At 51.8% G+C, this 12,500-nt stretch overlaps 1 protein-coding gene across 2 annotated transcripts in view; it reads right to left on the bottom strand.

The window, feature by feature from the left end:
- rcan3 (regulator of calcineurin 3) overlaps positions 1–12,500 on the bottom strand; it is a 52,145-nt gene that overhangs the window by 22,880 nt on the left and 16,765 nt on the right. The window contains exon 1 of one of the 2 annotated variants that reach the window (XM_061223320.1): positions 8,624–9,103. The exons of the other annotated variant lie outside the window; for it this stretch is intronic. Within the exon in view, the coding sequence (XP_061079304.1) occupies positions 8,624–8,710 (87 nt within the window). The 5' untranslated portion in view covers positions 8,711–9,103. Of the gene's footprint in view, positions 1–8,623; positions 9,104–12,500 lie in introns of those variants that run through there. 2 annotated transcript variants of the gene reach the window in all.

The raw sequence follows: 12,500 nt of genomic DNA, 5'->3' as shown, positions 1-12,500 counted from the left end.
ATCATCCTGCAGTCCATATCATCCACACAGTCCATATCATCCACACAGTCCATATCCATAACGGCGGAAGGTCTGCTGGGTTTTGTTGTAATTAAGCACTTAATTAAAGACTAATTACATATGTTGATTAAATAGTCAACTCTCCTGGCCTGGTTCCTCGGGTCTGAACTGGTTGAGGTGAAAACAGAAGCCAACAGAAGCCGGCAGCAGTAACTACGGCTCTCCAGGACCAGGAGTGAGGACCCCAGCACACCCTACGGCTCTCCAGGACCAGGAGTGAGGACCCCAGCACACCCTACGGCTCTCCAGGACCAGGGTTAGGGACCCAGCACACCCTGCGGCTCTCCAGGACCAGGGTTAGGGACCCCAGCACACCCTACGGCTCTCCAGGACCAGGGTTAGGGACCCAGCACACCCTGCGGCTCTCCAGGACCAGGGTTAGGGACCCCAGCACACCCTGCGGCTCTCCAGGACCAGGGTTAGGGACCCAGCACACCCTGCGGCTCTCCAGGACCAGGGTTAGGGACCCCAGCACACCCTACGGCTCTCCAGGACCAGGGTTAGGGACCCCAGCACACCCTGCGGCTCTCCAGGACCAGGGTTAGGGACCCCAGCACACCCTACGGCTCTCCAGGACCAGGGTTAGGGACCCCAGCACACCCTACGGCTCTCCAGGACCAGGGTTAGGGACCCCAGCACACCCTACGGCTCTCCAGGACCAGGGTTAGGGACCCCAGCACACCCTGCGGCTCTCCAGGACCAGGAGTGAGGACCCCAGCACACCCTGCGGCTCTCCAGGACCAGGGTTAGGGACCCCAGCACACCCTGCGGCTCTCCAGGACCAGGAGTGAGGACCCCAGCACACCCTGCGGCTCTCCAGGACCAGGAGTGAGGACCCCAGCACACCCTACGGCTCTCCAGGACCAGGGTTAGGGACCCCAGCACACCCTGTGGCTCTCCAGGACCAGGGTTAGGGACCCCAGCACACCCTACGGCTCTCCAGGACCAGGGTTAGGGACCCCAGCACACCCTGTGGCTCTCCAGGACCAGGGTTAGGGACCCCAGCACACCCTACGGCTCTCCAGGACCAGGGTTAGGGACCCCAGCACACCCTGTGGCTCTCCAGGACCAGGGTTAGGGACCCCAGCACACCCTACGGCTCTCCAGGACCAGGGTTAGGGACCCCAGCACACCCTACGGCTCTCCAGGACCAGGGTTAGGGACCCCAGCACACCCTACGGCTCTCCAGGACCAGGGTTAGGGACCCCAGCACACCCTGCGGCTCTCCAGGACCAGGGTTAGGGACCCCAGCACACCCTGCGGCTCTCTAGGACCAGGAGTGAGGACCCCAGCACACTCTGCGGCTCTCTAGGACCAGGAGTGAGGACCTACACTATGGTAGAAACTCCAGGGTTGTGTTGGTGGGTACTTTAAATGACTTTTGTCAAGAAGGGGATTGTGATCATGTCATCGCCATAACTGCACAGACTAGTCATCACCATAACCGCACACACAGACTACAGTCATCACCATAACCGCACACAGACTACAGTCATCACCATAACCGCACACACAGACTACAGTCATCATCATAACTGCACACACAGACTACAGTCATCACCATAACTGCATGCACAGACTAGTCATCATCATAACTACATAGACAGAGAATGGGCAGGTGTAAATAATAACTGAAACAAACAACAGCCAAACCCATACACACACACACACACAACAAACAATAATTAACGACAAAGCACTAGGGGTTAACCTGTATGTGTGTGCATTGTACTGTGTGAGTGCGTGTGCATTCTAGTGTGTGTGTGTGTGTGTATGTGTGTGTTTGCACACAAATGTGTCTGTGTGTGTGTTGTAGAGAGTCTGTGTGTGTTTGTGTGAGTATGTACACATGCAAGTGTGCGTGCTTGTATCTGTCTGTGTGTGTGAGTCTGTATGCGTGTGTGTGTGTGTGTGTCTGCGTGTGTATGTATGTGTGTTGTAGTGAGTGTGTGTGTACATGCGGTGTGTGTGTGTCTGCGTGTGTATGTATGTGTGTTGTAGTGAGTGTGTGTGTACATGCGGTGTGTGTGTGTCTGCGTGTGTATGTATGTGTGTTGTAGTGAGTGTGTGTGTACATGCGATGTGTGTGTCTCTGCGTGTGTATGTATGTGTGTTGTAGTGAGTGTGTGTGTACATGCGGTGTGTGTGTATGTGTGCGTGTTGTAGTGAGTGTGTGTGTACAGGCGGTGTGTGTGTGTATGTGTGTGTGAGTCTGTATGCGTGTGTGTGTGTGTGTCTGCATGTGTATGTATGTGTGTTGTAGTGAGTGTGTGTGTACATGCAGTGTGTGTGTGTATGTGTGTTTTAGTGAGTGTGTGTGTACATGCGGTGTGTGTGTGTATGTGTGTTGTAGTGAGTGTGTGTGTACATGCGGTGTGTGTGTGTATGTGTGTTGTAGTGAGTGTGTGTGTACATGCGGTGTGTGTGTGTATGTGTGTTTTAGTGAGTGTGTGTGTACATGCGGTGTGTGTGTGTATGTGTGTTGTAGTGAGTGTGTGTGTACATGCGGTGTGTGTGTGTATGTGTGTCCTGTGATAACCCTGGTGTATTGACTGGCTGTCCCAAGCAGCGGAGACTGTAATGCGTTCACACCGAGGAGGACAGTGACCCCATCACTCTGACCTGTCACCCGCGCTCCTTCCCCCAGACACACGCGGCCCCCGAGTGCTCTCCGCGCCCCCGTAACCCCCCCGCCCCCCGGCCCCCCGGCCCACAGGTGCACCGAGAGCCTCAGCCCTCACCTGTCCAAACACCCCAGGCCAGGTCTCTCACAGAATAAACACAGCAGGGCTCTTCCACCACAGCGTCCTCTTACAGAGGTCAGGGTGTGAGTGTGGGCCAAAGGCTCTCCACAGACCCCGCACACAGGAATGCACCACTAACGCCTTCCCCAGGTGTGCAGCACTGTCGGTGGGCACAAAGTAGACGTGTGCAGTTAAGAGCATTCTTATCACGTATTTGTGATCTCACACCTTAAAGAGTAAAAAAAAACAAAAAAAACAATATGGGCTGATTTCACAGACACAGATTAAGCTTAGTTCTGCACCCCCCCAAAGAAACATGGTACCGCCTGTCTGTGCAAACACCCCCCTAAGAAACATGGTACCGCCCGTCTGTACAAACACCCTGTTAAGAAGCATGGTACCACCCGTTTGTACAAACACCCCCCCACTCCTAAGCAACATGGTATCAACAGTCAGCAAAAACACCCCCCCCCCCCCAAGACAAATGGTAGCACCCGTCTGTTTTACCACCAGCAGCAGTTCACAGGGCCACAGTTGCTTACGAATGCCGCATCATTCAGACATTGAATCCCGATGTTTAACAATTTTTTTTAAATACATAAATAAGGTTACAGTTCATTTCATCGTGCTCCTACCAGCATCGACTCCTTCCCTCAACAATTTCACACACCTTTCACACTCGGGTGAACCGTGAACCCGACGCCATAATATAAAAAAAACCCTGCGAAACGTGAGCCGATCGATCGGAGAGGCGGGCGGGCGCGGGGTTGCGTAAAGCGCGGCTCGGTCTCCGGATTACCCAGAGTCACCTTCACCGTCCCCCGGCCCTGGCTGAGGGGAGAGGGGCGGGGAAAGGGGGCGGAGCTAGGGCTAGGGTTACCGCAGCGATGTCACCGGGAGGGACGGCGTTACTGATACGGCACGTTGCCATGGTGACCGGCGTGCACGGCAAGACTGGAGCCTCTGCTAAAGTTTCACCTGCAAAACAAGCGTACTTGTGCAAACCTGAGTGTACCAGAGCACACCTGAGCACACCAGTGCCGCACCTGAGTTTACCTGAGTGTACTTGAGCAGAGCTGAGTGTACAAGAGCACACCTGAAAGTACCTGAGCACACCTGTGTGTACCTGAGCACAGCTGAGGCCACCTGAGCACACCTGGGCTTACCTGAGCATACCTGAGGCTCACCTGAGTTTACCTGAGCACACCTGTGTGTACCTGAGCACACCTGTGTGTACCGGAGTGTACCTGAGCACACCTGAATGTACCTGAAAACACCTGAGTTTACCTGGGCACACCTGAGGCTCACCTGAGTTTACCTGAGCACACCTGTGTGTACCTGAGCACAGCTGAGGGCACCTGAGCACACCTGAATGTACCTGAGCACACCTGTGTGTACCTGAGCACAGCTGAGTTTACCTGAGCACACCTGAGGCTCACCTGAATGTACCTGAGCACACCTGTGTGTACCTGAGCACAGCTGAGTTTACCTGAGCACACCTGAGGCTCACCTGAGTGTACCTGAGCACACCTGAGTTTACCTGAGCACACCTGAGCTTACCTGAGCACACCTGAGTTTCCCTGAGCACACCTGAGCACACTTGAGTTTACCTGGCTATCGGGCTACCGTGAGCCCGCCGGCCATTTTCTACCCACTAGGAGAGATCTGGTCCCACTGACATGCCCCCCCCTTTAATATACTGTCCCAAACAGAGCAGTGGAGCTGAGGCTCAAGAGATGAAGGATCGCTGATGAAGAAGAGCCAATAATCCACCAGGGATGACCAACAGGTGGGCAAGAACAACAACAGGCACGGAGCCCCACATGCAGGACGCGCTCACCAAACCAGGAGAACTGAAGTCCACATGACTGCTCATCATCATTCGGACACAGACTGAGCACTGATTAAACTCCACACTCACTGTCTCTACGAGAGAGACCCACAGACCAGCAGGGTTAAACTCCACACTCACTGTCTCGAAGAGAGAGACCCACAGACCAGCAGGGTTAAACTCCACACTCACTGTCTCGAAGAGAGAGACCCACAGACCAGCAGATAGAATTCAGGGCCCTGTGATGCAGGTATTGCATAAGAATAAACTCCAGCTTTGTAAACAAGTGGTTGCAGGTTTGAGTCCAAGCAGAGCGCCACTGTTGTACGTTTGAGCACGGAGCTTAACCTGCATTACTTCAATATACAGCGTGGTCCCTGAGTATTTGGACACCAACACAATTTCTGCTTTTTGGCTCTGCACTCCAGCACGTGTGGATTTGAAATGGAAGGAATGAGCATAAGGTGAGACAGTCAGCTTCAATTTACATCCATATCCTGTGAACCATGTGGAAACTGCAGCCCTTTTTATACAGTGTCAGTGTCCAAATACTTATGGATTGCACTGCATAACCAGCTGGATATCTGCTCGATGCAGCAAAACATGACAATATCTGCGAAAGTTGCTTTGTGGTAAGAGGGTCGGTTAAGTGCCAGTAATGGAGCGTAATCACTGCCAAAATCACCCTTTTTGGCTCTTAATCAATTGCTAGTCCCCCAATGAGTTCCAACAGGGAACAACAGAGTCATTTAGAACAGAGCCACATCAGATTTACGATCTGCTTAGCAGAAAAAGACTAGTAAAGGGTGAATTCTTCTCATTTGCAAAAATGATACAGCTCATCACAGTGTGATCGCCTCCGTTTTACAGAACAACATAAGAACACACAATGAGGCGAACAGGCCATTCTGTCCATCTAGAACCCAAGAAATTAAGAACACATAATGAGGAGAAGTCTCTGTGGAACCTGTGTCGCATTGCTGGGTCCTAAAACTGTAGATTCGGTAGAAGAAGAGACTGATGCCAGGACGTGGCTCCTTTTCATGTGCCAGCTCCCTTTTTCAGTCGATCCAAAGGCCAAGCAGATCTTTGAAGAGGCTCTCCAAGTCCGCGCTTTGCTAATCAAGCCTCTAAACAGTCCCTCAGCTGCCCCTCTCTCCTCAGTCGGCCGATCAAAGCAGGAGCGCACCTTAACATCGGCTGGAGACCAGGGGCTCGTGTTGGAGAGAGAGGCTGGAGACCAGCGGGTGGTGTTGGAGGGAGAGGCTGGAGACCAGCGGGTGGTGTTGGAGAGAGAGGCTGGAGACCAGCGGGTGGTGTTGGAGAGAGAGGCTGGAGACCAGCGGGTGGTGTTGGAGAGAGAGGCTGGAGACCAGCGGGTGGTGTTGGAGGGAGAGGCTGGAGACCAGCGGGTGGTGTTGGAGGGAGAGGCTGGAGACCAGCGGGTGGTGTTGGAGAGAGAGGCTGGAGACCAGGGGCTCGTGTTGGAGAGAGAGGCTGGAGACCAGCGGGTGGTGTTGGAGGGAGAGGCTGGAGACCAGTGGGTGGTGTTGGAGAGAGAGGCTGGAGACCAGCGGGTGGTGTTGGAGGGAGAGGCTGGAGACCAGCGGGCGGTGTTGGAGAGAGAGGCTGGAGACCAGTGGCTCGTGTTGGAGAGAGAGGCTGGAGACCAGGGGCTCGTGTTGGAGGGAGAGGCTGGAGACCAGCGGGCGGGCGACAGGTGTGTACCACATCACGGCACACAGCGAACAGCCAGCACTTACACACCGCAGCCAGGAACAGCATGTCCCCAACCACTGCAGTGAGCCTGAACAACAACCTGTGTGTGTGTGTGTGCGCGTGTGTGAGCAAATGTGTGAGAGAGTGTGTGTGCGTGTGCATGTGTGTTTTTCTGTGTGTGTGAGTGTGTGTGAGTGAGTGTGTGAGAGAGTGTGTGCGCGTGTGCATGAGAGAGTGTGTGCGTGTGTATGTGTGTGAGTGTGTGAGAGAGTGTGTGTGCGTGAGAGAGAGTGTGCGTGTGTATGTGTGTGAGAGAGTGTGTGTGCGTGTGCGTGAGAGAGAGAGTGTGTGCGCGTGTGTGAGCAAATGTGTGAGAGAGTGTGTGTGCGTGTGCATGTGTGTTTTTCTGTGTGTGTGAGTGTGTGTGAGTGAGTGTGTGAGAGAGTGTGTGTGCGTGTGCATGAGAGAGAGTGTGTGTGTGTGTGTGTGTGTGTGTGTGTGTTTGAGAGTGTGTGTGTGTGTGTGTGTTTGAGAGAGAGTGTGTGTGTGTGTGTGAGTGTGTGTGTTTGAGAGAGAGAGTGAGTGTGTGTGTGTGTGTGTGTGTGTGTGAGTGTGTGTGTTTGAGAGTGCTCTCTCTGCAGTCACTGGGGGTGGGGGGTGATTCAACATACAGAATAAAACAGAACAGAGGAATAAAACGCTGATCGTCCTCAAATAAAACCATGACAGACTGACTGTCGGAGCCTCGCAATGAGAACAGACTTCACATGCTGTTCGACAAATCCTCCATCTCTCCCTCTCTCTGTTTCTCTCCCCCTCTCTCAGTCTCTCTCTCCCTCTCTGTCTCTCTATCTGTCCCTCTATCCCTCTCTCTCTCCCTCTCCCTAACTCTCCCCCTCTCTCTCTCTCCCTCTCTCTCCCTAACTCTCTCTCTCTATAACCCGTTCTCTCTCCCCCTCTCCTCCTGGCTGGATTTGGGACAGGGAGCAACCCAGAGAACATCTCCATGTTAGAAACCCGCACAGAAAAAAAATATCATCCAGTGATTAAAACAAACTGCTGACAGCCAGAATTAATGCGCACCAATAAAGCCAGTCTCCCGATGACCCCGGCGATATCGCCGTTTCACGATTAATCGTGGAAGAAAATCGCAACCATCCGGCCCTTGCTCAGTACCTGGAGACAGGTAGGGCTGGCAGGGAGGGGGGGAAGAGGTCAGAGCTGCACACTCTCTCTGACGCAGGGAGAACGCACGCTGCGGGCTGGGGGAGGGGGGGGGGGGGTCTGACTGCAGCAATTTACAGCATCTCTACCCTGACACACCTGACTTAACTGGAGCACGGTCACCTCTTAATATCACCAGCCTGCCCTCTGAATGCTGACCTGGGTAGTGTGTGTGTATGTGCGATTAGGGGTCTTTCTCCAGGAGACGTGCTACACAGCGACTGCTGAATGACGAAGTGTCCTAATTTTGCAGGCTTTGTTGTTATCCTCCCCCTGAATTTCGCACTCTGAGGGAGACAAGTGTACACTTCAGAGGGGACAGGGAGGGTTAATATTGGTGTGGAAGGTACCATCTGCATCCCTCTCAAACCTGCGCGGCATTTAAAACACAACCAGCGTCGCAATTACCGAGTAAAAGTATGTATATTTTTTGTATTATTAAAAGTATCGGCTATCAGCCGGAGCCGTTACGGTTACCGTTGGGTTGGTTTGGTAGGTAGCCTGCGCTCCTGTCTCGCGCACCTGCAATGCTGGAGCGCCACTGCGTCTAAAACGGCTCCCCGCTTTTCTGCTTCGGCTCATTGATAATTCCACCTCCCCCCCTTCTCCAACCCCCCAATTTACGCATGCAACCTACATCACACAGAGACTGAATGGTGCACATCCGAGCCAGATATCGCGTGCCCAGTTGCGTTCTTTCATCTATTAATAATTCACAGCGGGTATTATTCCATCGCAAGCTTGTTGTTCCTTCTTTTTTTCTTGTTATCGGTCTTAAAACCGAACATTTCACACCGCCAGCGCCGGCATAACATAATTGATATTCCAAGCACGACCTGCAGGTTCATTGATAAAAACAAACGCAAGGAAAATATGCGGGTTCATTGATAAAAAGTCGGCCACTAAAGAATGCACAAGGCGCATTATACAGGAGCAGTAGGCTGCAGCTAAATCAGCGTCAGGTAGCAGCACGGACAACAGGCAACAGACGCAAAACCAGCATGAATGCAAGAATGGAAAACATGCGATGTTATGAAACCCGTACCTGCATTTTGTCAGACGTAAACACCTCCGTGTCTACCTCGCATGCGATGAGCGTCAGCATCTCCAGTTTCATATTTATCGATGGCATAACCCTTTCGGAGGAGGAGATAAAATAAATAAAAGGAATCTGTGTCAAAAAAATAAATGATATGTCTATATATCTTTCGTCGGATCTCGTTGAGTTCAGAAACGACGCAGTCCCCGGTGCTCGCGACTGTATATTTGTACTTGAGCGGCTGAAACACAGCGTGCGCTATCAGAAATGCGCTCTGCAAAAAGTGCTGCCTGCCACCTCGGACCAGTCTCTCTCTCTCTCTCCCTCTCTCTCTCCCTCCTCGGTCTCACCGAGGCGCAGCGTTGACGTCATCAGCAGCCTGCGTTCTCATTTGCGATGCCGCCGATCTCCCGGTCCTGCTACCTTGCGGAACAGCGAGCGCCAGCGGAACACTGCGGACCGCTGCCCGCGTTTTTTGTCCCGTACCGTCACTAACAATAGACATGCCCTGAACTGCGACAGTCGCTCACTGCAACGCCGAACAACTGAAAACGACAGCGCCCCTTCCCTCTAGCACAGGGGGTGTTCATTAGCGTCCGGAAATGGGCCAGTGTGGGTGCAGGTTTTAGTTTTAGCCCAGCGCTAAGACTGAGAGGCCTTATTGTAGTCAGTCGTGATTGGTTATTTATTTGAGTCAGGCGTCACAGTGGTGCGTTAAAACAAAAGCCTGCATCCAAAACAATTTTTGGCTAAGATTGGACACCCCTGCACAATATCTGTAACAACCAGTAGAGGCTGCTGAAAACCTGAATGGGAGCCTTTCATTGGTCCTCATGAAAATCATACCTACTGCGTATTATGAAAGGACCATTATGTCATCCGTATTTGACAGTATTGGTCGTGAATACACCTGAAAGCCCGCTCTGCCAACCTAATTGTAGCAGCACCCCCCTCCCACTTGTTCTCAGAGAGGACAACCATCCCAACCCCCCCCCCCCCCCCCCCCCCAAAAAAAGGGGCTGTTGACCCAAAAATGATATTCCCCATTCAGCATCATATATTGGACCACCAGGGACCACTTGTTTTCTGATAGTGAAAGCACCAGAAATGTACATTTGAAAAATTCAACAGCAGTGTCTCTTTCCAAAACATAACGCCACAGTTACTCACACGCAGCAGCGTAGCTCAAACATTTTAAATCAAGAACTATTTCTCCTCTTGCCGGAACTCGCGAGCAGACCTTTCCTGCCGAAGCACGCCCGTATTCCGGGGCGAAGTGCCGGTCGTTTGGATCCCCGTTTCAGCCGCCTGTTTGCTGCACTGGGCTTGAGTAGGACCAGCTCCGACAGCAGGCTAGAGGAACTCCTTTAGCTCGCAATGTCAGACTTCACGGCGTCCTGGACACTTTACCCCAGAATACTGGTGTGCTGCGGCAGAAACTTTGGCTTTGTTGCGGACACAGTTGGCTAATTCTGGTCTCATCAACAGTCAAAACAGAATAAGTCTACATTATATGACATTACATTAATGGCATTTGGCAGACGCTCTTATCCAGAGCGACGTACAACAAAGTGCATACCCATAACCAGGGATAAGTGTGCTGGAAGACCCTAGGGGTGCCCAAATTTTTTTTAAAGAGGGCCAGATTTGATAATGTGAAGACTCCCGGGGGCCAATGGGCCCTTCTGACATATTTTTAACAGTAAAAAGTTACATACAAATGCGCTGTTCTAGAACAATTTTATTTTCATTGTCGCAATTATCATTTTTTTGAAATGGCAGGGTAAGCAAATCTGAGCCTTTCTTTCACATCTGGAGTCATTTATTCTGTTCGACAGTCCTAGCGGGCCGTAAATAATACATTATAAAACCGAAGCTGCGGGCTGTATAAAGTCTGACCGAGGGCTGTGATTGGCTGGCCTTTGGACATGCCTGAGGGAAGGTCTACATTACATTACATTACACAAGTTTACATTACATGACACAGCCAATCGCCGTTGGTGTGTGAGTGTGTGTTTGAATGGGTGAATGAGAAGCATCAATTGTACAGCGCTTTGGATAAAGGCGCTATACAAATGCCGACCATTTGCCATTTACATGTTATTTAGCTGACACTTTTATCCAAAGGCGATGTGGGCTAAAGGGCCTTGCTTAAGGGGTACACAGTTGTATGGATCTTATCCTGGCCACACCAATATCTCAGCATAACAGGTTAAACTCAAATTCAGCGGTTGCAGAAAGTGTCATCGGTAGGGGACAGAAAATGAACCAGGAGTCAGACGGATGACCCAGTCTGAGATTGCGTTTGCCGTGTAAGCGTCGTCACATTTCAAACCAGAAAACGGAGGACAGGTTACAAGAACCGGAGGAGACTGACATCGCATCGCTCCACGGCGGCGTTCACGCCCGGAAATAACAGCGCGTCCATTCATTCCCACGGCGGGCTGGAGCAGCCTCGCACAATTACGCGCGACGCGTGCGGTTGCTAGGAGACAATCGCAAACCCATTAAAAGACGCAGCAGCCACAACACTGCAAGACGGCAACGGCTTTTCGATCGCCGGTCTGCCAGCCACTTTGCGCCATCGAGAATAGTCAATATGAGTTTCAGAAACGTGGCACAATTCGGGGAAGTGCGTGTGCCTGTGTGCCTTCAGAAATTCAATTCAGGCGACTTCATCGAATTCGGAAAGCACATCCGAGACGTTGACAGAAGGTTTACTGCTTTACGCGATTCGTATTATTTTAATAGATCGCAGCGGCCGTGGCGCTGTATAAAAGCATTGATTCAATTTTGGGCACATTTTCAATACAGCGTAAAATGACAAACCTGCATCTGTAGGAATTCATCATTAGAAACAATACAGAGAGAACACTGGGTACCATACCAAAGTCATGACGGACAGCGACAAATTTGAGCGATCATTTGCACCAATGACAAAGGGGACAATGAGGGACATTAAACTGCACTTAAACTGTACTTAAACTTCTGTTATGAGATTTCTTTCCATTGGGTTTTTGTCTGAGGGTTGTGTTCCCACTAGGGACCCACAGCCTTGGTGTTGCATGTACCAGTTCCGCAGCCATTACAGCGCACCAGGGACCAGCAGATCACAGTCCTCCAGCTGGTTTTCCACCCTCCCTTTACCTGGGAGTCAGGTGTGTTCACCCTCCCTTTACCTGGGAGTCAGGTGTGTTCACCCTCCCTTTACCTGGGAGTCAGGTGTGTCCACCCTCCCTTTACATTACATTACATTACATTACATTTACCTGGGAGTCAGGTGTGTTCACCCTCCCTTTACCTGGGAGTCAGGTGTGTTCACCCTCTCTTTACCTGGGAGTCAGGTGTGTTCACCCTCCCTTTACCTGGGAGTCAGGTGTGTTCACCCTCCCTTTACCTGGGAGTCAGGTGTGTTCACCCTCTCTTTACCTGGGAGTCAGGTGTGTCCACCCTCCCTTTACCTGGGAGTCAGGTGTGTTCACCCTCCCTTTACCTGGGAGTCAGGTGTGTCCACCCTCCCTTTACCTGGGAGTCAGGTGTGATCACCCTCCCTTTACCTGGGAGTCAGGTGTGAAGACAGTCTGGCCAATCAGCAGCACTAATTACCCAGGACATTCCATTAAATATCTTTCAGATTTCGTTGTACTGTCTGCAACAACAGCCCCGCTCACAACACGGGAAAGTGTAGACAAATTTCTTTGTGGCTTTGACACGGTGCCCCGATCGACCAGCAGGGGTCACTAGAGAGAGAAGAAACACAGGCAGCTAACCCTCCTGTGTTCTGGGTGACTATTGATCATCCCACCACAGTACCCACTGCCATGGTCTGGAGTCAACCGGGATTTGTGGGCGACATTGACTCAGGAGGTAAGAGCAGTCGTCT

This window comes from Conger conger, chromosome 1 (assembly GCF_963514075.1).
Source record: "Conger conger chromosome 1, fConCon1.1, whole genome shotgun sequence".
Classification (NCBI taxonomy): domain Eukaryota; kingdom Metazoa; phylum Chordata; class Actinopteri; order Anguilliformes; family Congridae; genus Conger; species Conger conger.
This window is presented reverse-complemented; position numbering and strand designations above follow the sequence as displayed.